The 24698-nt window shown below is 61.1% G+C and overlaps 1 protein-coding gene across 2 annotated transcripts in view; it reads right to left on the bottom strand.

The window, feature by feature from the left end:
• Window positions 1-17874, bottom strand: part of ITPR3 (inositol 1,4,5-trisphosphate receptor type 3) — a 37504-nt gene extending 19630 nt beyond the window's left edge. For both annotated transcript variants that reach the window (XM_021542647.2, XM_077789078.1), the window contains exons 1-14: window positions 17409-17874; window positions 11470-11540; window positions 7931-8052; window positions 5271-5357; window positions 4985-5143; window positions 4775-4873; window positions 4605-4688; window positions 3427-3573; window positions 3247-3342; window positions 2231-2281; window positions 1635-1777; window positions 1403-1502; window positions 960-1120; window positions 155-296 (exon numbers count right to left, since the gene is read on the bottom strand). In XM_021542647.2, the coding sequence (XP_021398322.1) occupies window positions 155-296; window positions 960-1120; window positions 1403-1502; window positions 1635-1777; window positions 2231-2281; window positions 3247-3342; window positions 3427-3573; window positions 4605-4688; window positions 4775-4873; window positions 4985-5143; window positions 5271-5357; window positions 7931-8052; window positions 11470-11540; window positions 17409-17497 (1551 nt within the window). In that variant the 5' untranslated portion in view covers window positions 17498-17874. The remainder of the gene's footprint in view (window positions 1-154; window positions 297-959; window positions 1121-1402; window positions 1503-1634; window positions 1778-2230; window positions 2282-3246; window positions 3343-3426; window positions 3574-4604; window positions 4689-4774; window positions 4874-4984; window positions 5144-5270; window positions 5358-7930; window positions 8053-11469; window positions 11541-17408) is intronic.
• Between the last annotated feature and the right edge of the window lie 6824 nt (window positions 17875-24698).

Genomic DNA, 24698 nt, shown 5'->3' with positions numbered 1-24698 from the left:
GCATGGCTGGGCACCATGGCATGAGCTGGAGGCCAGATCCTCCTCCATGGTGTTTTCCATCCCTCTGGTCCCCAGAGTGGCCCTGAGCAGGACAGGACATGTCCACAGGACACGTCCCAGCCTTGCTGGGATGCAGGGCCCCAGGGCCACCCACCTGCTTCAGGATGTTCTGCTCCCGCATCAGCTTCTGCCGCTCCCGGTTGGGCTTGGTCACCACAATGTCCAGCACGTTCTGGCCGTTGTTGGGGACATCACTGACAAAAAACACCAAGTCCTCCAGCAGCTGGATCACAAACCTGTGAAGGGACATGGGGTGAGTGGGCTGGGGGCTGCTCACCTGCCCAGACTCAGAGGCAATCACCTGCAGCAATGCTGGTGGGTTTTGGGGACCAAAGAACCTCAGGAACCTGCCAGGGGAGCTGCTGGCCCATCCTGCACTCCCTGATGGAGCTCAGTGGCTGGATCTGCAGCCCCTATGGTTCCCATATGTGCCAGGGTGAAGGTCTGGGGGGCTTTGCTTGTGGCTTACACCAGGGATTCTGCATTTAACACCACTGTCCCCCTGGTCACCCCTATGGTCACCCCCGTGGGCCAGGCTGGCGGGGCGGAAGCCGCTCGCTCTGTCCCACAGGGATCTGTGTTTGCTCAGGAAGCACCAAGAACCCACCCACCTAAAAATAATACAGTGACTAAGGCGGCTGCCCCTATCGTGGGGCCATCTCCCAGCCCCTCGGATATTTTTCTGGGATATTTTTCTAGGATATTTTTCTAGGAGGGGCCAGAGCGGGGCTGTGCCGTTATCTGGTTTCCTCGCCAGGCTTCTGGGAGAAGCAGGCGTGGATTGGGGCTGTGGGCAGGGAAGCGAGGGCAGCACTGGCACCAGCAGCAGGCAGAGGCCCCGTCCTGCTGGGGAGCCCTTGGAGGAGCCCAGCACGGCCCCATCTCCCAGGGGCTTTTACCTCCGGTCGTTCTGGCTGAGGAAACCCTCGTTCATCTTCTCCACCACGCTGGCCAGCATGGAGCTGGCGTCGTTGGCAAAGTCCAGGTCCCGGATCTCAGACACGGGCACGGAGACGATGGCGAAAGCTTCTTTGTCCTCTTTGGTGGGGCACGTGCCCAGCTGGGAAGCAGCAGAGAAGCAGCATCACACAGACAGGGCCATGCCAGGCGTGTCCCCACCATCTGCCACCGCCCCTGCTGACATCAGTGACCCAGCTTGTCCCCATCAGAGCGGCTGGGGTGGGCTCTGGCTGACTGGAGTGGGCTCCAGGCTGGTGTCCAGCCACCCCTTTGGATCACCCAGGGTGTTTCAGTCTCTAGGTGCTGTGAGGGAAGGAGCAGCCTTGGAGCTCTCGGGGAACAGGGAGCAGCCCCAGGGAGAGAGGAGGGAGCGGGGCCGTACCATGAGGCGGATGGGCCTCTCCTCATCGATGTCGATGGGCACGTTGGTGCTCTGGATCCAGGTGTTGGTGCAGAGGTGGCGCAGCCTCACGTAGGAGTTCCTGCCAACAGCACAACATCAGCTGAGTGACCCCCCCAGAGTGTCCTGGCAAGTGACCCTCACGGGGACACGCCAGCACTGCCCTTCCTCCAGCACTCGGCCTCCTCCCCTCGTCCCGGCCCCGCTGCCGTACCGTGGCACGAAGGAATCCGTCTTCTGCAGCGTGGTGGGGTCCAGCTCGAAGAGGGAGGCGATGTCGTTGCCGTGGGGCACGGCCACCAGCCGGTACTTGATCTTCTCCCCGGTGTTCCTGCGGCTGGCACGGCTGCTGCCCCCCTGCACGGTGGGGAGGGGGTCTCTGAGCCCGGCTCGGGGGTCCCCTGTGCCCACGGCATCGGGGGGACGCAGCAGAAGCTTTGCTGGGGCAGAACCTCGCACGAGCGGAGCACAAGCGGCATGGGTGCACCTGAGCTACGAGCCCCCCCCCGACCCACACCTCACCAACAGCACAGAAAAACCCCCCTGAACATCCAGCTCCCTCATCTGCCAAGTGTTTCCCTGCGGCCTGGGGAGCCAACATGCACTGGGACCCCTCTGAGAGGTTTTGGCAGGGCTCTCTCACGGGTGGGACACTGCTCTAAGTGCAGGGCAGGGGATGCTGGGCTGGCACCATGGGACAAACTCGGCTCTAGTCCCCTCAGAGGGCTCTGTTTTGGGGCATTTCTCTGCTTTCAGGGCATGGCTGAGAGCTGGCGTGGTTGGGGCAGCGGCAGCAGCGGTTCTGCTCACCGTGGGCGCTGCTTTGGGCTCAGCCACGTCTCCTTTATAACTTGGGTTTTCCTGAAAAGTTAAAGAGGGAGATGAAAAGCAGCTGTCAGTCCTCCTGCTCGGTCCCTCCAAACCCCTGGGGATGGTGTGTGATCCCTGCTCCTGCCTTCCCTGAACACGGAGAGGGAAACATGCCCGGCTGGGGCTGGAGGATGTGACCTGTGCCCAGTGCACAGTATCCCAGCCCTGGGAGGAGGATGGGGGAGCCCAGGGGAGCAGACCTGGGCTCTGTGTGGCACCAAGAACTCCCTGAAGGCTCCAGGCTGAGCTCCCAGTGAGCAGCACCAGCCCAGGATGGGCTCAGTCTGAGATCTTTGGTCTTCAAGTGTTAGCAGAGAGTCTTTGGGTTTAAAGCACCCATTTCAGAGCCCCAGCATTTGCCATTTTCCATCCTGCAGTGATGGAAGGGTCCTGGGAGCTGGGGAGCATCCCCAGGATGTCCCTGCTGCCCTGACAGTGCCAGGCACACCCCAGTATCCAAGTGCAGCAACTCCTTTGTGCCTCGACCAGGAGACCTTGAGCTGGCCTTAAAAGGGAGCAGAAAAACCTGGCAGATGGAGCCTCCAGACCCAGATTTTGCCCTCTGCCAGGCGAGGACAGTGGGATGAGTCACGTCCCATTTCCACCTCACTGGGCTGTGCCAGTCAGTCCCTTGGCATGGGGTGAGCACAGAAATGCCCCAGCCACCCCCTCCTGTGCCCCTGGGCCAGGAAAGGAGCCAAGCCCAGCCATCTGAGCAAGAAAACCCCTCCGCTGGGGGATTTCAGGGGGAAGGTTTGGTCCTAAACCAGGGAAATGATGGTGGTGGTCAGGTGTCAACGTCTCCTGCCAGCAAGGAGTCACAGGGGCTCGCAGAGCAAACCAGAGAGGACCAGAGGAAACAGTGGGCATCACTCCTTGCCTGAGGTGGGCACTGCCTTTGCCAGGGGTGCCACAGCCCCAGGGCACCTTCTTGCACCCCTCTGCCACCCCCTTACCTCTGCTGCCAGGTAGTTGCCCGTGGCGAGGTGCTTGAAGCGGTACAAGCCATTCCAGTGCCCGGCTCCCCCTCGGCACGGGTCGTGGTGAACCACCTGGGAGAGGCAGGGCAGAGCTCAGCCACAGCACAGGAGGGACTGGGAGGTCTCCAGACACCCCCTCAGACCCTCCCTGCTCACCTCCACCTCCCACAGGGCGTTGGAGCTGGTGGCCGAGGTGGCTGACTGGCGCAGGGTGGTGCGGAGGAAGACGTGCAGCTTGCCCTTGTACTCGTCACAGGTGAGGAACTTCTCCTGCTCAGCGTGGAACAGCCTCACCACATCCCCCTGCACCGGGACACAGGGGTCAGGCTCAAAGAATCCTGGAGTCTTTCAGGTTGGAAAAGACCTCCAGGATCATTAAGTCAAATCTTTCATCACCATGCCCATTAAACTGTATCCTGAAGTGTGTGTCTACTCATTTTGGAGCCCTCCCAGGGAAGGTGACTGTCCTGGAGAGGCTGTTCCCATGTTTAACCCCAGTCAGTGGGGAAATTTCTCCATGACTCTCCTGCAATGCATCTCCTCTTGTGACCCCTTGTGCTGCAAAGGGGACGGGATTCCTCCTGGACTCAGCTCCCAGCTGCATGGCAGGGCTGTGGAACCCTGGGGACCACAGGACACTGTCACCTCTTCCCATCCAACCTCCTGGAGCTCTGCTAAAACCTGCCTCAGGCAGCTGAAATGCTCCTCTGAGCCCAGGAGACAGGACACAGGCACCCTGCACTGCCATCACTCCCTTTATCCATGCAGTGACCCTCTGCTTCCACTCCCAGGGGATGAGTGGATGTGAATCCATCACTTTCCACCCCTGGGCTCTGCCCCTGGACATGTTTGAGGCATTAACACCCCGGGAAGGAGGATGTGGGAAGCTGGGATAAGCACAGTGCCTGGGGATGAAGGGCTGTAAGATCCTAACAATCCACATCCATCCAGCTGCTTCCTGGAGGGCCTCAGCCCCGAACAATAGCTCAGCAGGGAAAGTTCCTTTCCCAGGCAACAGCCACCCTGCTGCAGGGCTGAGCAGCTGGAATTGTCCTCACACAAGAAGCCACCGCTGGCACTGCGTGGGGTTGTCCCCAAAAGTCAATTTAACACCCTGAGGTCAGTAATTTGTGCCCTCAGCTCCCTGCTGCCAGCAGATCCTAAAATATCCCACTCCGCCTCGCTGTGCTGTTCTCCAGGTGATGAATTCGAGCAGGAATTACAGCCCTCAAGGCAGGAGCTCTTTTCTGCCCTTGTCACGGAGCCAGGTGGCTGCTCACACGTCCTGTCCCCCAGAGCCTGCCGGGTCCATGCAGCCAAAGCTCCTTCCTTACCCCCTTCAGCACTTCCTCCATGTGGTCGCAGAACTGCATGAACAGGTTGATTTTCCAGCTGGTGTTACAATTGACCGAGTTCACCTACAGAGCAAGAGAGCGTGGTCACGACCCCAAGACAAAGGAAAAAAAGGGAAAAAGAAGGGAAAAAAAACCAGCCCCTCCTGTACCTCCTTGCAGCCAGCATTGTCAGCCAGCTCGTAGTTGCTGGCGTGCAGCGGCTGCCCGGCGTTCACGGGGTTCAGGATCACTTTGTCTCCCACGACTACCTGGGGAGCAAAATGGGAAAAGGAGAGCAAGGATGAGACCCGGTGTGGAGCCGAGCCCAGGCACAGAGCTCTTTGCACATCCCTCCAGGGACTGCTGGGCCCCACGCTCACGTTGTCCCCGTTGCTCCTGAGCTTCCAGAAGGGTTGGATGAAGAGCCAGGAGCCCTCGTTGCCGGTGGCATCCAGGGTCACCCGCATGGCGTTTTTCTCCAGCAGCGCCGGCAGCCGCTTGTTCACCGTCAGGTACTTGTTGCTCTTCATGTGCAGCAGCTGGAGGAGCCAAGGGTGGGAGAGATGAGAAGTGCAGCCCTCAGAGCACCACCAGCCCCTTCCCAGATGTGCTGGATCCGTGCTGGATCCGTGCTGGATCCGTGCTGGGTCTGTGCTGTCCCCATACCTGGATGACGCTCCCATACTTCACCACGTCCCCGTGCACCTTCTTGTTCTCCGTCTCATTCTGCTTCTGCTCCATCTGGGCCGCGTGCTGCTCCAAAAGGAGAAGAGCTGAAGGTGGAGCAGCACCCTCCTCCCTCCCCAGGGGCAAATCCCAGCAGGGTCACTCACAGCCTTGGCTTTGGGAAGGATGGGACGGGCTGGGATCAGGGTCAGCATCCCTCTGTGCCCCGGGGCCACAGCAGGGAGCATCCAAGAGCTCAGCCCAGGGCCGAGGTGTGGCCTTGACAGCCCTAGGAAGGCCATGAGGGCTTTAAATTGAGGGCTTTAAAAACTAGGACATGGAAAAAATGGCACCAAAATTCCCCCAGGACAGCAGGTTTTGGGATAACACCCAACAAGGATGCTGGGCTCAGGCTGGGGATGGGGGTACAACACCCAAAATAGGGGATGTGGGCACTGGCAGCACCAAAACCAAGCAGCCAAAGGCAGCGTGCCAGCGGTGCCGTGCCCAGAGATGGAGCAGGCCTGGACGTGCTGCTGCAGGATGTGTCCCCAGGAGTGAAGGCTCAGCAGCCCCTCTCCAAAACCACAGAGATTTTCCATGCACTGGCCCTGGCAGTCGGAGCAGTGACGGGATGTTGACACATGTGGAGCGAGGCAGGAACTCGCTCCCACAGCAAATCTGGGAATGGCGAGGGAGCGCCGACAGCCCTGGCGCCAGGCTGGGCATGGCCCGGGCAGCTCCAGCCCAGGGCTCCCCCAAAACTGAGATGGGAAGATGGGAAGCAGTGAGAGATGGAGCTGAGAGAGCCTCTGCCCTTTCCCAGCCTTCTCTCAGCCCTTCCACCTGAGGGCACAGGAACTGGGAAACATCTGGAATCACGGCTTGGCACTGGGAGGGAGGATGGGACTGCAGGTCCTGAGTGCCCAAGGAGGTGAGGGCTGCTTGGTACCCACAGAGCTCTGAGTGCCACTGGGAGTCACCCTCCATCCCCACAGGGCTCTGGGTGCCACCTGGAGTCACCCTCACCACCCTGCAGTGGTGGCTGCTGCCATCAGGAGAACAAACCCGCTCCAAGAAATCCCGCAGTGATGCTGCTCTGGGAGTTTAACAACAACTCCATAGAGCAGCAGGGCTCTGAAGGGAGATCCAGCACCTCGGGATATCCTAAATCTCCCTCCAGATCTGAGCCACCAGCCAGGGGGGCTGGCAGTGGCAGCTGGCTGCCCCAAGCACTCAAGTTCCCGGGGCTGATGTCCCCACACTGTCCCTTGGATGGGGAGGGTCTGTCCCCAATCAGGGATGCCCACAGAGGATTGGGGAGGACTGGGAAACATCAGCAGAGGGTCTGGAAAGCCCCCCAGCCTGTCTGAGCTGCTTTGGGCCAAGAAAATACAGAGTTCAAACCACTGAAACACAGCAGCGAGGGGCACGAGCTCAGGAAGGCAACCTCGGGCATGGCAGGCAGGGCTCCCCCACTCCAGCCCTGGCTGCTCCTGCCTCAGGAGATCATCTCCGTGGGCTGGGGGATGCTCTCAGCCTGTGCTGACGAGGGCCAGGCTGCAGCCCGGTGCCTGCAGAGCTCGGCAGGGCTGGGCTGAGCTCCGGCCACGAAGGGAAGCACCGGGAGCAGCAGAAAGGAGCCAGGAAATGGCAGAATCTCTTCAAGACGAGCCCTAAACAAGGTGCAATCAATCAGGCTCAGAAATGAGCCTCTGGGGCCACTCGTGGCCAGGACAGCTGTGAGGTTACAAGCCCAGCTGAAGGGAGCAGGAAAATGGGGGTTCTGTGTGCCAGTGACCGCGCAGGGCTGGGCACGGAGCAGGCACTGACCCTGTCCTGGCACCTCCAGGGCAGGACACCCTGTCCTGGCACTGCTCAGCACCCCCTGCCCGAGGCAGAGCTGGGGATGGCGGGGCTGGGGCTGGGCTCCAGGCCCGATGAGATGATTTAGTGAAATCTCTCCCCAGCCTCGGTTTTATGAATCATCGGCGGGGCCTCGCCAGCTGCCTGAGGCCGTTGTGCAATGTTTGATGTGGGCCCTGGCCAAGGCTGGGGGAAGCCAACGGGAGCCTTTCCCTTCCCCAGCCCTTTGGAACACGTTCTGGAAGCAGGGCTCCCTCCTGCATGGCTGTCCCGGGGTGCTGAGGGGTGTCCTGAGGTGATGAGGGGTGTCCTGAGGTGCTGAAAGGTGTTCCGGGGTGCCCTGAGTGTCCTGAAATGCTGAGGGGTGTCCTGGGGTGTCCTGAGGTGCTGAGGGGTGTCCTGAGGTGCTGAAAGGTGTTCCGGGGTGCTTTGAGTGTCCTGAAATGCTGAGGGGTGTCCTGGGGTGTCCTGAGGTGCTGAGGGGTGTCCTGAGGTGCTGAAAGGTGTTCCGGGGTGTCCTGAGGTGTCCTGAAATGCTGAGGGGTGTCCTGAGGTGTCCTGAGGTGCCCTGGGGTGCCCCAGGGTGCAGGGCTGTGCTCACAGAGCTCCTCTGCCACAGCACCTCCACACAAGAAGCATCAGGAGGGTGACACAGCAATGACTGGTGGGGGACAAGGGGGAGAACATGGCTGGAAATCCCTTCTCATCCCAAACCAGCATCAGCAGAGGTCTGGATGCCATCACCCAGGCAGCTCGTGGGCACTGCCAGCTCTGGCTGCCTCGCTCCTGCTCACCTGGAGCTTCTGCAGCAGCACCACGTCGGCGATCTTGTCCTTGTCCTGCTTGGTTTGCTTGGCCTTCCAGTACTGCTTCTGGGCAGAGTAGCGGTTCATGGGACACACTTTGAAGAGGCAATCTGGGAACAAGAGCAGAGCCTGATGAGGCTGCAGCAGCCACCAGGGTGTCCCCAGCGGGGCCAATGTCACCGAGGGGCAGGGACACTCCTGGGATGGACCGTGGTCCCCCCATCAGCGAGGGAGGCACGGCGGGGACTGGTGGAGGTCACGTCAGCGTGTGCTGGCTGCTGGGCCGGCTTTAAATCAGGATAAATAATGAGTCCAGGAATTACTGCACTTCTTGGACTCGTGATTAGAAGTGTTCCCATCGGAAATGGCTGTGCCGGTTGGGAAGGAAAGCTTCAGGGGGGAGAAGGAGCTCTGACGGAGCCCAGCTGCACCAAAGTAGGAGAGGATCCTGGTGGGAAGGATCCAGGAGGGAGTCTGGGACACCATCGGCCACCTCCACGTCCCTTGTCACCCACGGGACACCCTGAGCCTGCAGAAGGTGTGGAAGGAGCCTGTGATGGCCGTGCCATCGGGACACACGTGTCCATCCCTCCCTGACCTGGATCACCAGCACTGGATGCTGCGAGCGCCCGCTCCCCAGATCTCCGTGTCAGCAGCTCTATTTCAAGATCCTGAAGGATGCACAAGATGCATCCCAGCTCCTCCAAACCCTGCACTGCAGATTGCCCCGACTGGCCTGTTTTCCCCCAGGATGGTGGGCGGGAAGTGCAGACAACCACGGCCAGGCTTTGGGAACTGAAGCAGGAGAGCAGATGTCTGGAGACAACGAGGCCCTCGCATCTCCCAACCCCCTTCCTGAGCTGGAAGCAGCACAGGGCGAGGGCAGGAAGGGCTCTGCAGCCTGAATCGCCCTAATTATGCCTGAAATAGCAGCCCAGAAAGTTCAGACACAAAAAACAAAATTAAAAAAAAAAAACAAAAACAAAACAAAAAAAACCCAACCGAGTCCCTTCCCTGGCTGGCGGCGGGCCCGAGCGTGTATTTATTTACCTGGGAGTGCCGCTGGGGCAGCGCCGAGAGCGGTTCTCACCGGCCGGGGCCGCTGGGGCAGGGCCAGGTTTCACATCTCGTTTCCCCAGCCCCGTTTGCCCGCGGCACATCCCGTGCCAAGCAGCCGGAGCAGCCGGCGGGGCCGGGGCAGCGGCCGTGAGCCGCCCCCGAGCACCTGCACGGGGCTCCAGAAATGGGAAATGAACGGGAACCATTAATGGGAGGTGAAAGAACCCAGCACAGCCACTCTGAAATGGCCGCGAGTCCCCTGTAAAGCCGAGCCCTGCTTTGCAAGGAGGGAAACTGAGGCACGGCGGGGGTTGGCGTGCAGAAAATCTCCAGCTCAGCTTGTCTTGGGAGCAGGAGGTTTTTGGCAGCTGGGCTAAAGCACCGCCAGATTTCTGAAAATGGGTTGGGATGGAAGAGGGGAGGTGAAGGAAATGTCTGCACTTGCAGTGCCCAGAGTGAACAGCTCGGAGGGTGATGTGGGGCCGACCTGCCAGGACCCAGAGTGGCTTTGGGGGCAAAACTTCCCACACAGAGAGGCCTGGGGGGCAAAAATTCAATCCAGAGAGGCCTGAGGGGTAAAATTTCCATCCAGAGAGGCCTGAGGGGCAAAACTTCCACCCAGAGTGACTCTGGGGGGCAAAACCTCAACCTGGAGTGACCTGGGGGGCAAAACTTCCACCCAGAGGCCTGAGGGGCAAAACTTCCACCCAAGGTGGCTTTGCAGGAAAAACTTCCCATCCAGAGAGGCCTGAGGGGGAAAATTTCCACACAGAGAGGCCTGGGGGGCAAAATCTCCTACCCAGAAAGGCCTGGGGGGCAAAACCTCTGACCCAGAGTGGCTCTGAGGGCAAAACTTCCACCCAGAGAGGCCTGGGGGACAAAACTTCCATCTAGAGAGGCTTTGAGGGCAAAACTTCCACCCAGCATAGGTTTGGGGGCAAAACTTCCCATCTAGAGAGGTCTGAGGGGCAAAAATTCCATCTAGAGAGGCTTTGAGGGCAAAACTTCCACCCAGCATGGCTTTGGGGGCAAAACTTCCCATCCAGAGAGGTCTGAGGGGCAAAACTTCCATGCAGAGAGGCCTGGGGGGCAAAATCTCCATCCAGTGTGGCTTTGGGGGCAAAACTTTCCACACAGAGAACCCTGGAGGGCAAAACTTCGACCCAGAGAGGCCTGAGGGGAAAAATCTACTCAATGTGGGTTTGGGTGCAAAAGTTCCACCCAACGTGGCTTTAGGGGCAAAACTTCCCATCCAGAGAGGCCTGGAAGGCAAACCTTCCACCCAGAGAGGCTTTGAGGAGCAAAATCTGCAGGTGACAGGGACAGCAGTGGCACCGCTGAGGGTGGAAGCTTTTCCTGACGTGCCTGAACCGGGCTGGGAGAGCCTCGGCGGGAGGAGAAACCGCAAGAAATAAAAAGCAAATAACTGAGAGGTGTCGAGCGTGTCTCCAACAGGAGCAGCTCCCAGGTGGATTCTGGCATTTCCAAAGAACCTTTCGGAGCTGCCCTCGGCGGGAGGGTCCCGTTTTCCCAGCGGGAAGCCCCGGCATGACCCGTGTGCGCTTCAGGATAGGGCAGGGTCCGGCCGCAGGATGTGGGGACGGCGACAGAGCACGAAAATCCCCCGCAGCCTCTGGGCCAGCAGCCCCAGCCCGTTGTTTCCATGTTTCCACCTTGCTGCGGGCGATGGCTATCGAGCAGGGAGAGCTCTACCTTTCCGGCCATTAAAACAAACAGCTGGATATCCTGATAGCGAGAGCAGGGCTGAGCCCAAAAACCTGCGCCTGGAAAAGAGATTCCAGCCACGTGCATGGCCGGGCAGGGGGACGGGGAGGATGCTGAGCATCCAGCCCTGGCTGGAATCTGGGGATGGAGCTGCTGGGGGATGCTGGAGATGCTGGATGGGTGGTTAATTAGATTAGTGAATAAATTAATGGTAATAATGTCCGTGGAGAGCCAGATCACTGCTTGGTGGGATCCTGAGAGAGTGGAATTGGTGTCTTGAGACATTTTGGGGTGTGGGGGGAAAGGAGGGTGGTCAGGGGGATGGGTGCTGTTAAAGCCACCCTGAGAAAATGTGGAGGCACAAGGCAGAGTGGAGAATGGATATTTAAAAATTCTTATTTAAAAGAAGAGATAAAATGACAACAGAGGGGGATGAAAGGAGCAGCTGCCCTAAACCAACTTCCCAGTCATGGGTTTGGGGAGATTTCCCAGCTCTCTGCTCCCTGGTTGTGTCATCCAGGCACTCAAATCCTGCCGGGATAGGGCTTTTCCCTGAGTGTGGAGCACCCTGAGCACATGGGGTGGACCATGCCAGCACCTCCCAAGTGGGTGCAGCGCAGGGCAGAGCTGTGCCCCCATGCCATGCCATGCCATGCCATGCCATGCCATGCCTGCTGTGGATGCTCAGGACCAGAACTGGCCCCGATGCTGCTCGCAGAGTGATGGAGCTGCCCCAGCCTCACCTCGGAACTTCTTGGGGGGATTGTCCAGGTCTCCGGCTGCCGGCTCCACCACGCACCGATCATCCACCAGCCTGAGGGGGACAAAAATTGAGAGCGGGGTCAGGAACAGGAGGGCTAAGTGTGCAGAGTGGTTGTGCCACCATCACCTGGCCCAGAGTGACAAATCCAAAGCTGCACCTCCCATTTCCCACCTGTTTCTCGCCCATAAATATTTTTTTAGGAGCTGAATCCCCCTTCCCTCGGTTCCCACTGCTTCCCTGGGTGTTTTCCACACCACTGCCTCAGGCACACAGGGCTGGTACAGCAGTGAAGGACCAGGGAGGGTTTGTGGCAGTCACTCCAGGCCCTTTTACAGTGCCCTGTGCCACAGGGGACCCTGCCCTGCCCAGCTCTACTCCCTGCACACAGAGCTCTGTTATGGCACCCTCAATCCAGCAAAAATGGATTTGAATTTCAGCTCTATTCACCAGTTCTCCTTCCCTGGCTGGGAACTCTTCCCACGGGGACACGGAGGGTGCAGGTGCTGTGCATGGAGGTGGCAGGGCACCCCCAAACCCAGTTATTAATTATTATCTGATCAGAGCTGCAGGCTCTGCCCATCAGATCAAGGCTCCGTGTCTGCTCCCTGCCCACCTCTGTTTTCCCAGCGTTGAGCAAAACCCTTGAGGCTTGGCCTTGGGTGCTGAGAGCTGATTTTGGGGTGGGTGGGACGTTGTTTTTCCGAATTAGGGAGAACAGCAAAGCAGAGCCCGGCAGGGGGATCAGAGGGGCGAGCATCGCCCGAGGGGCTCCCTGTGCTGGGAGCCCGGTGCGGGGCTCCCGAGGGAACCGGGAGCTCCAGCAGGACAGGCTGTACCCGCTCGCCCGCTTTCCCCAGCCCCGGGAAGCCGGAGCAGCAGGAGAAACTCTGCTCCTGCCCGGGAGAGCCAGAGGGAAGCGTGCCGGAGGATGCGGGAATGGCCCGCAGCGCTGCCATCCATGGGGACAGCTCTGTCCCGGGCACACCAGGGCACGGACAGCCCGGAGCAGCAAAGGCAAAGCGGAGCCTGCGCTGTCCCCGCCGTCCCCGAGGGACTCTCGGTGTCCCCAGCAAAGCAAACACCCCGAAAATCGCTGGAGATGGACGCGCTGCTCTGCAAAGGGCTAAAACCCAAAAGATCCATCCCACCCGCAGGTCCGGCCTCCCTCCCTGAGCCCAGCCGCTCTCTGGAGGAGGGGAGAATTCCTTTCGCTCGCCCAGAGGAATTTGGCCTCGGTGCTGATGGATGGGGACCCCGGGGAGCCCGGAGCTGCCGTGTCCTTGCGGAGGAGGCGTGGGCTGGCACCGGGCTCTGGCACCCCTGTGCTCCTCACGGCTCCCCGGGGCCGGGGAGAGCAGCCTCACATTGCACATGAAGAGAAAAGCAATTTGCCCGGTGGCAGCTTCAAAACCATTAGCACAGACCTGGAAGGTTGGAAAAACCCCAAACCCACGAGCTGTGGCCAGACAGGGCAGCCTGGGCTTTGCAAACCAGGGGGTTTGGGGCTGTTCAAACACCTTTTCCTTGGGTCGTGACAGCAGGGAAGTAGGCAGGGACATTCCCAGGTTCTTGCAGAGCCTTGGGAGGGCAGGGAACGAGGGAAAGGGGAAAAACCAGAGCGGCTGCAGCACCACAGGGGACATGCAGCCCAGCCCTGGTGTCACTCGGGGGCAGTTTTGATTTCTGTTCTGTTATTTTGATGGGAGACAGGGCAGAACAAACCCTTGGGATGTGCCTTGGAGCAAAAACCACCGAGGGCTGAGGACACCAATCCACGGGTGGGGCTCAGGGAGTGAAACCCTGACCCTCAGCACATCCCCAGCTCCCATCAGTGCCCACGGAGGCAGAAAGGCTCGATTGATTTGGGCACTTTAAACCCCCAAATCCTCCACTCTTATTGCTGGAGGTCTCTGAGGAAGGGCCTGACCTGCCGGGTTTATTTTCAGCACTGAAGAAAAGAGCAGGAGAGCCTCTCACTCCTCTTGGCCCTGCTGCAGCCCTGCCCTGTGCCTGGCATCCCCGCTCCACCGGGCAGGATTACAGACAGTGACCTGCCAGCCTTGAAGTCTTAATTAGTTAACGATCTCAAGGCACTTTCAGCATCTGTAATCCCAGGATTACGCGCTCGGCAGGAACACGAAGCGTTCTTTTTATTAAACTGATACTCTGGGCAAACATTCCTCGGTTAAAAATTTCCTAAAAATATTAAAAAAACAGGGATTCTGACAGAGTGGACATGAGTCACCTGGGAGGCTGCTGGGGCCGGGACATGCTCCCGCTAAAAACCGGCATTCCCGCGGTGGGATGGGCCGGGGAAGCTCCCCAAAGAGCGGCGGGGATGTGCGAGGGCACCTTTTAATGGCAAACCGGTGTCCAAGCAGCGGGAGGAGGATCCTGAGCGAGGCAGAAGGCGGGATGCAGCCATGGAATGTCATTTTGCCATTCCAAATTCCCCCTCCCCGGGAGCAGGAGGATCCAGCGCTGGTGAGCCCCTCAAGGCGCGGGCGAGCATCTGGCCGGCTCTTAGCCCCGGGCTTCCAGCGGGGCTTCCTGGTGCTTCCGAACCCCGAGCACAGAGTGATTCCATGGCCCGGGGCCAGCGCGTTTGGCCTCTTGCGAGGCAGAGCCTTCGCCGAGGTCAGGAGAGAAGGAGCTCGTCCAAAATCCGGAGCAGTCGGACCCTCCCAACCCCTCTCCGGGGACAGCCCCCAGCTGGAGCCCGCTGGGCTGGGCAGAAACTTTCCTCAGATGTGGCACAGAAACTTTCCTCAGATGTGGCACAGAAAGTTCCCCCAGATGTGGCACAGACGATGCCAAGGGGCAGTTCAGGCATGCCGGGGTCCAGGGAGCTCTGGGAGAAGGGAAACCCCAGTAGAGCCAGGAGAGCCCCAATACAAAGCCCAGCAAAGCCCGAGGTGAGGAAGAGGAGGAAGAGGAGGAGGAGGAGGGTAATGAGTGCTCGTTGTTGGCCGTGGAGCCAGACCAGCCCCTCTGGCACCCGCAGGATGGGCACTGCCCCAGGGACCAGAGAGTAAAGGGAGTGGGGCAGCCACAAAAATGCAGCTTTTTGGTGCTGTCCCGGTGCCAGGAGGGCTTGGACTCCTCCTCCCTCCTCCTCCTCCTCCTCTCGGCAGGGACGGGTTCATCCTGACCCGGCGGAGATAGAGTTACCCTTTAACCAGTGCATCTCCCCGAGCTGCTCCACCCCGAAATCCACCTGCAACCACAGGTACAGGTGTTATTTCACCTGCAACAGCCACCCGGCACCCAGCTGGGTTTGTCACCGACCCTTCCCCTCTGCCAGTGCCTGTTCGGAGCCCCTGAAGGGTTCTAGGAGCCTGGCAGGGATGCGGCAGCACAAAATCCTCCAGGGCAACTCCCCACATCCCCAAAACCACTTCTGGCCACTCCAATCAGCCCATCCCGTGCCCCAGCCCCGCAAGGGTCACCGTGACCAGCCCTGAGCCCGGTTCTCCCTTCCCAGGGCACTGCTTTGGGCTGACTCGAGCATTTGGGCTGGTTTGGGTATTTTGGCTCGGCATTTTCCCCCCTCCGAGCCCAGCCTGAGCTCCACACCCGGCCCGGGATGTTTTTCCTGCTCAGGAGCAAACGCCCACTGCAAAGAGGGGGTGACAGGGAGAGATTGGAGGAGCAGAGGAGCCTCAGGTGGGGGCTGCAGGGCTCCCCTCACCTCTGCCCCACACCCCGGAGACCCCCGGGGCTGCTCCACAGGGCGCTGGCACAGGGATGTCACAGCAGCCACCCTTAACGTGACACTGGTGATCAACACCTGGGGACACTCCGTAAAGAGAGGATCCCGCTGCAGACCCCAGGCGATCCCACAGCCCGGAGCCAGCCCCTCCACAAGGAAGGATGTCAGGAAAGCTTCCTGAGGGCGCCCGCGTGGGCTGGCAGAGCTGTTTGCCTTGCAAATGAGCTAAGGAAGGTCCCTGTGGCAGGAGAGCACTCTCGGTGAGTCACCTGGTCCCTTATCGCAGGAGTGATTTAAGGTGCGGTTGGGTCTCCCATGTCGCAGGGCACCAGGGAAAACAATTTTAGGAGGGAGGGGAGAAAGAACCTGCAGGAAGCAGAAGGCTGGGAAAGTGGGGCTGCCCAGCAGAGGATGTGTTGGGCCAGGAAGAAGAGGCTCCCCAGGCAAGCCCTGCTCTTCAGCTGCTTCTGAGGAAGTCTGGGAAAACACCTGGCAAAAAGGGGGATGTGAGGGCCAGAGCTGCAAAGGGATCAGAGCTCTGAAAAATCCACATTTTTCTAACTGAGCTACTGGGACGTGTTCTGGGGGCAACAACGAGTGCTGCTCCCTGCAGAGCCTCCTGCAGAGCCCATTTCCAAGAGGTTGGAGGAGTGCTCAGCACCCCCTGCCTGGCACAGCTCTGGCACTGGGGCAGCTCCAAGGAGACCTCTCCAAAAGCACCCGTGGGGTGCAGGGAGGGCTGGCTCAGCCAGGCTGCACCGGCAGGACCTGCTGCCCGGCACTGTGGCTGCACACACGGGGATTCTGGGCACTTCTGCACCCCATTTCTGAGCAGCCAGGTGGAGGGAGCCCCGGTGGGCAGCAGCCCGGTGCCACGCGTGCCCGGGGGTGGGTGAGGGGACGCGTGTGGGCGCAGGTATGTGCGGCTCCGCTTCGGCACAGGCATGTGGGAGCAAGTGCATTCAGCGCAGATTATAGAGCCGGGCAGCTCCTGCCCCAGGAATCCCATCCAAGTCAGCATTCCTGCCTGAGCTCAGCCTCTCCTACACGCAGCAGCGTGGGGCAGGAGCTGGCACGGCCCCACATGCCACTCGCCCGGGGCTGCGGGCACGCTTTGGCATCCTGAGTCAGGGCAAGGAAAAACCCACCCGTGCCCCAGGGCGGCCCTGTCGGAGCCCTCCCTGTCACCCCCCTGTCCCTGTGCCACCGGGCAAACATTCCCGGTGGGAGCAGAGGGGCATCGCTGGCCTGGCTGTGCCCAGCGGCGGCTCCGGCCGCACCCTTGGCTTGCAGGGACACGGGACAGGTCCCCAGGCTGGGCAGAGATCCCCCGGCCCGTTCTGCCACGTCCAGGGAGCTGCCTCAGCCCGGAGCTGGCACTGCCCTGTCCCTCAGCCCCTGGCAGCACTTGGTAGCCACGGGCAGCCCGACTTGGTGACCCTGCAGCAATTCCCGCTGACCACCGGCTGTGTGCGACACTGAGGGGACAGCGGCAGCCGCCACTGCCTGTCCCCGGCCCCGCTGGGCAGGGCTGGGGGCACAGAATGCCCAGGAAGGGCCCCGGCTGGCCGAGCTGTCACCCCCAAGTGTCCCCGTCCTCGTCCCACCGACCCCTGGCGCTGCTCAAACCCATCTCATCCGCCAGCCCCTGAGCGGGGGAAGCAGCTTCTGGCCAGGGGAATGGGGGCTGAGGGTCCCTGCAGGGCTACATCCAGCCCCTGGCAGCAGCGGGAGCCGGGGACAGCCCGGGGACAGCCCGGGACAGCCCGGGGACAGCTCGGGGACAGCCCGGGAACAGCCCGGGAACAGCCCGGGAACAGCCCGGGACAGCTCGGGGACAGCCCGGGGACAGCCCGGGAACAGCCCGGGACAGCCCGGGGACAGCCCGGGGACAGCTCGGGGACAGCCCGGGCACAGCCCGGGAACAGCCCGGGGACAGCCCGGGACAGCTCGGGAACAGCCCGGGACAGCCCGGGAACAGCCCGGGGACAGCTCGGGAACAGCCCGGGAACAGCCCGGGGACAGCTCGGGGACAGCTCGGGGACAGCCCGGCACAGCCTGTCCCCCTGCCCGGCTCCTCTCCCCGTCCCTGCTGAGCTCCCGGCGCTTCCCGGCTCCTTTTCCCACCGCGCTCGGGCTCAGCTGCCCCGTCCCGTCCCGTCCATCCCGGAATCACCGCGGGGCGGCCCCGGGAGCCCCTCGCTCACCCCAAGGTGCTGATGAAGCCATTGACGGAGCCCTCGGCGTACAGGGAGACGATGTCCCCGATGTGCAGGAAACTCGACATCTCATTCATGGTTTCCCTGACCCGGCGCGGCGCCGCTTCCTCCTGCAGTCACCTTCCCGGGCCGAAATCCAGCATGGGCGAGCGGAGCCGGGGGGGTCCCTGCTCCGGGGGGCGCGGAGGGGTCTCTGCTCCGCGGGGGGACGGTCCCAGCCCGGCTCCTGCCGCCAGCAGCACCGGCAGCGGGACGGGAGCGGAGCCGCACGCACAAGTTTTACATGTGCCGGGCAGGAAGGCAGCCGGGCAGGGAGGGAGGAGGAAGACGAGGAGGAGGAGGAGGAGGAAGAGGAGGAGGGGGCGGGGGATGAAGCTCAGCTAAGGGTCCGCATGGGCTCTGTCCGTCTGGCCGTGCCCCGTCCCGCACAGCTGCGCTACCTGCGGCCAATGCGGCGGGATCAGGAAGTCCCGCCGGCAGCAGCGTGCGGGGAGGGGACCCGGGGCCGCCCGGGACGGGGGGGGGACACCGGAGGCCCCACCCCCGCCCCCGCCTCCCGTCGGGGGGGGCGCGGGCTGCGCGCCCCGGTGCCCGCGGGCAGACCCGGCTGCGCTGCCCGGGCTCGGCTGCGCGGCCCCCGGCCCGGCACGAAACCTCCTCTGGCCGCTCTGAGCCAAGCACGGAGCCCCCAGCCCGGGGGTCTCGACCGCGGCTCCCCCGCTTGGAACGGCCCCGGGTCCCCGGGGGTCGCGGGGAGCCCCCGCGCACCGTCCGCAGCCGCCGGCGACAGCGAGCGGGCACTGCCCGGGCTCAGCGGGCACAGCGGGCACTGCCCGGGCTCAGCGGGCTCAGCGGGCACTGCCCGGGCTCAGCGGGCACAGCGGGCACTGCCCGGGCTCAGCGGGCACTGCCCGGGCTCAGCGGGCACAGCGGGCACTGCCGCGGCTCCGGCCCCGTCCCGCACGGCCCCTCGTGTGCCGTCCCCTTGGTGCAGCCCCTCTCAGGTGGCACCTGTCCCTATCCCTGTCCCTGTCCCTGTCCCTATCCCTATCTCTGTCCCTGTCCCCATCCCTGTCCCTGTCCCTATCCCTGTCCCTATCCCTATCCCTATCCCTGTCCCTATCCCTATCCCTGTCCCCATCCCTGTCCCTGTCCCTATCCCTATCCCTATCCCTGTCCCTGTCCCTGTCCCTGTCCCTGTCCCTGTCCCTGTCCCTGTCCCTGTCCCTATCCCTGTCCCTGTCCCTGTCCCTGTCCCATCCCTGTCCCTGTCCCTGTCCCTGTCCCTGTCCCTGTCCCTGTCCCCATCCCTGTCCCTATCCCTATCCCTGTCCCTGTCCCTGTCCCTATCCCTGTCCCTGTCCCTGTCCCTGTCCCTGTCCCTATCCCTGTCCCTGTCCCTGTCCCTGTCCCTGTCCCCATCCCTGTCCCTATCCCTATCCCTGTCCCTGTCCCTGTCCCTATCCCTGTCCCTGTCCCTGTCCCTGTCCCTATCCCTATCCCTGTCCCTGTCCCTGTCCCTATCCCTGTCCCTGTCCCTGTCCCTGTCCCTGTCCCTGTCCCTATCCCTGTCCCCATCCCTATCCCTATCCCTGTCCCCATCCCTATCCCTGTCCCTATCCCTGTCCCTATCCCTATCCCTGTCCCTGTCCCTATCTCTGTCCCTGTTCCCGTCCCCGTCCCCTCGGCCGGAGCATTCCCGGCTCCCGCACCGCCCCCGCAGCAGGGAGAGCCCCAGGTGAGGCCGAGGCGGCTCTCGGTGGATTTTCCTGCCCCAGGTGGCTCCTGCAGCTCGGCGCTCCCAGCTCGCACCTGCTCTGCCTCTCACCAGCGCTGTCCCCGCAGCGCTGCCAGACCCTGCCCGTCCCCACCGCGGGGACAGCCCGACCCCGGGAGCGGCACAGGGCTCAGCCAGCACCCAAAAGGTCACCTCCAACCCCTCCATCACCACCAGGAGCTGTGGGCAGGAAGGAGAGACCCTCACGCCCTCCTCCAGAGCCCACCCCGTCCCTGCAGTCCTTTGAGGAGCCTTCCCAACACCTCCAGACTGGGCCAGCTGCTCTGGGCTCCCAAATTAACACTGGTGGGAAAGGACCACGTCCTCAGAGCATCTTCTGGACAGCACAAGCGACCCAGTTTTTCACTTTTAATTAAAACTTGCCTGCTGTAAAAACAATATTGGGAGAGGGAAAAAAAAAAAAAAAAAGCAGCATGATGCTTTTCTCATTTATTTCCCTCCTGTCCTCTTTTCTCGCAAACAAACACAGGTTTCGGGAATATAAACCTTGCCCTAAATAGTGATTTTTTTTTTTCTTTCCACTAGGAAACGGACAGGTCCCCTGGCAGAACAAAGGGAAAAAAAAATTAGTGCAATTCCTCTGGGGGGGAGATGCGAATTCAGGTCCATCAGGATTAGCTGCATTTTCAGCACAGGACAAATTTAGAAGCCTTTATCTCAGGGCAACAGAGGGGGAAAAGAGAAGATCATGAGAAAAAAAAAAAAAAAAAAAACAACAAAAACTCACTGCTTTTAGAAGCAAATGAAGGTTTCACAACAGGAGCTCAAGGAAACCCCAAGGAACCAAAGTCCCAAACTTCACACCCGGATCAGCCGCTCTGAGCACAGACACGAGCGGTGCCTCAGCTGAGGGGCACACCAGTGCCACCAGCCTCACTGGGCATGGCTGGGCAAGGAAAACCTTCTGGGAGTGTAAAAAACCCCGTGGCACTAAATAAACTGGCACCTGGCCTGGTTTCTGCCTCCCAGGAGGACTGGGAACAGAGAGATGGAGCTTCTGGAAACCTCCATCCCACCCATGGCACCACCAGGGTGCTGACAGTGCCCAGCCAGGCACTGAACGTCCCAGCTCAGCTGAGGAACCCAAAATATTCCAGGGGTGTCACCCTGCCCACTCTGAACCCTGGGAATGGTGACACAACATCCCCAAATCTGCCCTGGATGGAGCTGGGATGGAGGAAACCCTCCTCATCCCCCAGCTCTGGGGCATGGCAGCTCTGTCCTTGTGGGGGGCACAAAGAGGGACCCCCAACACCCTGGGGTTGGTGACAGCTCTGTCCTTGTGGGGGGCACAAACAGGGACCCCCAGCAGGTCACCAAGGTTTGTCCCCACAGGAGCAGCAGCACGGGCAGGTGGCTTTAAGGACAGAGAAATTAATTTTCCCCAGGGCTCAGCGGATCTCAGCTGCCCTCAGCGTGGCTGTGCCCACACCGAGCCATCCCCCTGCCCACCCTGGGTGTCCCCAACTCTGCACAGGGTCCCTCGATGCTCCCAGCCTGAGGGGACACTCCGTGCGTGGGCTCAGAGCCCGTGGGGAGCTGCCAAAGCCTGCAGTGCTCAGGTGAGGGGGAGCCCTGGCCACAGGGATGCTCCTGGTGGTCACCTCACCATGCCAGCGCTGGCCCAGGCCCCGGGGAGACAGAGGAGTTAAAAATAAGAACGTTTCCTTCCTTCACCCCTACTTTAAGCCGTGTGATAAATAAAAACTGGGAGTTTCTGCCTCCCGGAGAGGAAGCGGCTGTGAGGAGGCCGCCAGTGAGTCAGGCCAGCAGAAATCATCCCTATTCCTGAGCACAGCCTCCATCCCATCCCTGGCAGGGCCGGGAGCCACATTCCTTTCTCATGCTGAAATTGCTCCTCTGAAGGAGCTGCAGGGTCCCCTCCCTGCCCCAGGCCCCCGCCCTGCCCGCGGGATGCTCCCTTGGCAAAGCTCCCCTTACCTGCCCACCCTTCCCACGGGGAGGCTGGCAGGGAGCGCTCCCTGCAGTTCCTGCACTGGGATGGGGTGGGATGCCCAGAACAGATCACCGGGGTCGTATCCTCGCCCCCAAAGCTCCACAGGATCCCGCGTGGAGCTCAGCTTTGTGAGGATGCCCTGGGAGCCAGCAGGAGGGGATGGAGCAGGTGTGGTGCCACTGCCCAAACACCTTCCCAGCCCTGCCAGGGCCCCCTCCGGCTTCTGGTCCCCTCGGGAATCCCAAATCAAGGCAGGCAACTCAAGGGTGAAACCACTTGGAAGAAGAAGAAGGCGAAAAATAACTGTGGCTGCCTTTGTCTGGGGAGGAGGGAGGGAGACACTCGGTCCCTTGTGCCAGGCACTGAGAGGGCTCTGCTGAGGGTCAGGCAGAGGAGGGGGGTTCTCAGGCCAGGAGAGGAATTTGTCCCCTCGTCTGGTGACTCTGGGGGCAGCAGGGGGGTCAGGGAGCACCCAGAGGCAGCACAAAGCCTGTGTGGAGCCTTTCACGCTGCTGCCCCGTCCTCCCATCCCAGAGAGAAGCAGCGTCAGGGCTGGGATGGATGAAACCAGGGCTGACCCCAAGCCAAAAAAAAAAAAAAAAAAAGGGTTGTTTCACTCCCATTTCTCCTGAGTGAGGATTTCAGAGCGCAGAGCAGCTCCCACTGAACAAAGCCGCTCCTTTGGCGCAGAAAATCCACAGGGATGAGGGTGAGACCCCAAATCTGAGCTGCGAACCCAAACCTCCCCCCGCAGCAGCCGCTGGAAAGGCGCCCCAAGGTCTGCGGGGAAGGGCTGAGCCCCCTCGGGTGATTTCACTGCCGGAGGAGACGGGAGCAGCTCCCTCCTGCCTGTGCCACCCGTGGCCGGCCGGCTGCGGCGGCTGTGCCGGGGCTCCCGCGGGAGCAGCCGCGCTCCCCTGAAATAGCATCTCAGGCTGGATGACTTTGGCCCACATCCTCAAAGGTGGTGAGGCTCCGGGTTACCTCGGAGCACCCCAACCCCCCCCACACACACCCACAGCGGGGGCAGGAGGAGGCTGGGAAGGAGGAGATGCTCGGGGCGACCTCGTGGGTCGGGAGAGGGAAAAGCGGAGCAATTCCTAGAGGAATATGGGGTCAATTCCTCAAACGCCACGTTTCTCCATGCCCAGCTTGCTGTCCACCCGTCCAAACCCATCCTGCTCCGAGCAGGAGCTGAGAAAAAGGGAAGAACCCCCCCACACACACTCCTTTCCTCCCACTCTCCCTCCTGGGAAGGGTTAAACGGCGCTGGCGTGGAAGACACTTTGTACTTGGATTTAAAAATACAGCCAAAGCCCCGGTGGCCCAGCGCCATGCAAGGCACAGGTATATTTCCACACTCGAGCCAATAACCTTCCCCGAGGGAAATTTAGGCTTTTTATGATTAAAAGGGGAAAAAATAATAGTGGGGAATTAAATATAGTACAGAGAGCGAGAACAATTAGCAGTTGCTCTTGGCGACACCGGGCCAAGTTTGGGACAAGCGCCGCGGTTGTGTGGGAGCGGCGGGGTTGGGGACAGCCAGCGGGTGACACGGGACTGGGCTGTGGCAGGGAGGGATGCTCAGACCTTGCCAGGTGGCCCTCGGGAGCCCCCGCTCGCCCCAGACCCCTGGGAGGAGCCACACCTCGTGGGCAGGGCTTTTTCTTCCCTTGGCTTTATCGAAAGCAAATGGAAGTGTTTGCACAGGCTTGTAACTCCCCTAATAAGCAAACACGGGTTAATTGGGGGGTGGAGCAGCGGCTGGGGCTGCCAGCTGTACCCTCAGCCCAGGCCAGGATGGCAGGATGGGTGAGGGAAGAGCCCTGTTCCTCATTTCCCATCCCTTCGTCAGCTGCACAAGAGGTTTTGCACTGCCCAGCCCTCCTGGCTCGCTGGCCACCCCTGCCCTGCACCTCAGGTGTGCAGCCACCTTCAAAATCCTCCAAAGCTGTGCCCCAAATCCGCTGCTTTTTTGCCCATTGCAGCTGTGCCCATGTGGGAACAGCACTGGCTCAGCCCCACACAATTTATATCCCAGGAAAAGCCTCCTTTATTCACCCAAGGCACATCAGGGCAGGACCCAGGCCAGGCTGGTCCCAGCAGGGTTTGGAGCAGCCTGGAAGGTGCCAATGGCAGGAGGTGGAATGGGATGAGCTTTGAGGTCCCTGTCACCCCAAACCTGCCTGGGATTCTGTGACAAATGAGCAAATTTCCCAAGCAGCCCCGAGCAGTGCTGGGATCGGATCCCACAGCGTGCCCAGCCCCTGAAGAACCCCAAAGGGCTCCACCACGGCCAGGCACAGCCTCTCCTCCCAGCAGCAGAGGGGCTGCCAGGCCACGCCGCGTTTCCTCTGCTCCCAAGTGGGCCACGCCGGGCCTCTCATGTGGCCTGTGGTCAGCACACAGCCGTGAATGAAGGCACATCTTATCAGAGCCTGGCAGGAAATGCGCCGGGGCACGCAGCCCGCCGTGCCCTGCCAGCCCCGGGGCACGCTCAGCTCCAGCCCAGCCTGAGCTGGCCTTTGGGGGTGCCTGCCAGGCAGATTTGAAGCGGGGGGGTACAACAGGGAAGCTCCTCTTAGGGGTGGTCTGCTCTGAAAGGACCCATGGGAATGTCACAGAGAGAAAGGACAGAGCCAGCCCTGTCCTGGCTCCGTTTCTCCCAGCACAATCCCACGTAAAATGGCTGAGCTGTGGTTTCTCCCCTCCTCCCCGGCATTTTAAGGCAAGTTAGTGCCAATCAGCCTAATTACAGCCCTCGCTGAGCAAACCACAGCCTTGCCTTCCTTCCTGCTGAGCGATGGGCTGGGAAGCCAGTGGCCCATGGCCTGTGCCTCCCTGGCCGGGCCAGGACACCACCCCTGTCACATTGTCCCCGAGGGGCAGGGGGACGGGTGGAGGTTGCTCCCCTCGGTGCTCACACCCTGCCTGGGCTCCTCCAGGTAACAACGTCAGGAACGGGGCTGCCAGCTTGGAGCACGGCTGTTCCTGCTTGGATGGCACCGGAGATGCTCGGGGCAAAGCTGGAAGGGACCCCGTGCCCTGCTGGACCCCCATCCCAGCACAGCCAGGAGTGCCCTGGGCACCCTGCACATCCTGCTGGGAGAGGATCATGGATGGGTTGGGTTGGGTTGGGAGGATCCTAAATCCCATCCCGTTCCACCCTTGCCATGGGCAGGAACAGCTTCCACCATTCCCAGGCTGCTGCAAGCTGGCCTTGGGCACTCCCAGGGATCCAGAGACAGCCACAGCTTCCCTGGGCACCTGTGCCAGGGCCTGCCCACCCTCACAGCCAGGAATTCCTTGCATATTATTCCTTCTGTGCACATATTCCATCACTTTAAACCGGGGACTGAGTGTGGGGTAGCAGAGCCTCATCAGACGTGTTTCCACCCTCGGGGACAGCGGCTGTCCCTCCCAGCTGAGGGAAATCCTCACTCCCAAATCCAGATGAGGGAAATCCTCACTCCCAAACCCAGGGAATCCTGACTCCTAAACCAAGGTGAGAAAAATCCTCACT

Source organism: Lonchura striata, chromosome 30 (genome assembly GCF_046129695.1).
Source record: "Lonchura striata isolate bLonStr1 chromosome 30, bLonStr1.mat, whole genome shotgun sequence".
Taxonomy (NCBI): domain Eukaryota; kingdom Metazoa; phylum Chordata; class Aves; order Passeriformes; family Estrildidae; genus Lonchura; species Lonchura striata.
This window is presented reverse-complemented; position numbering and strand designations above follow the sequence as displayed.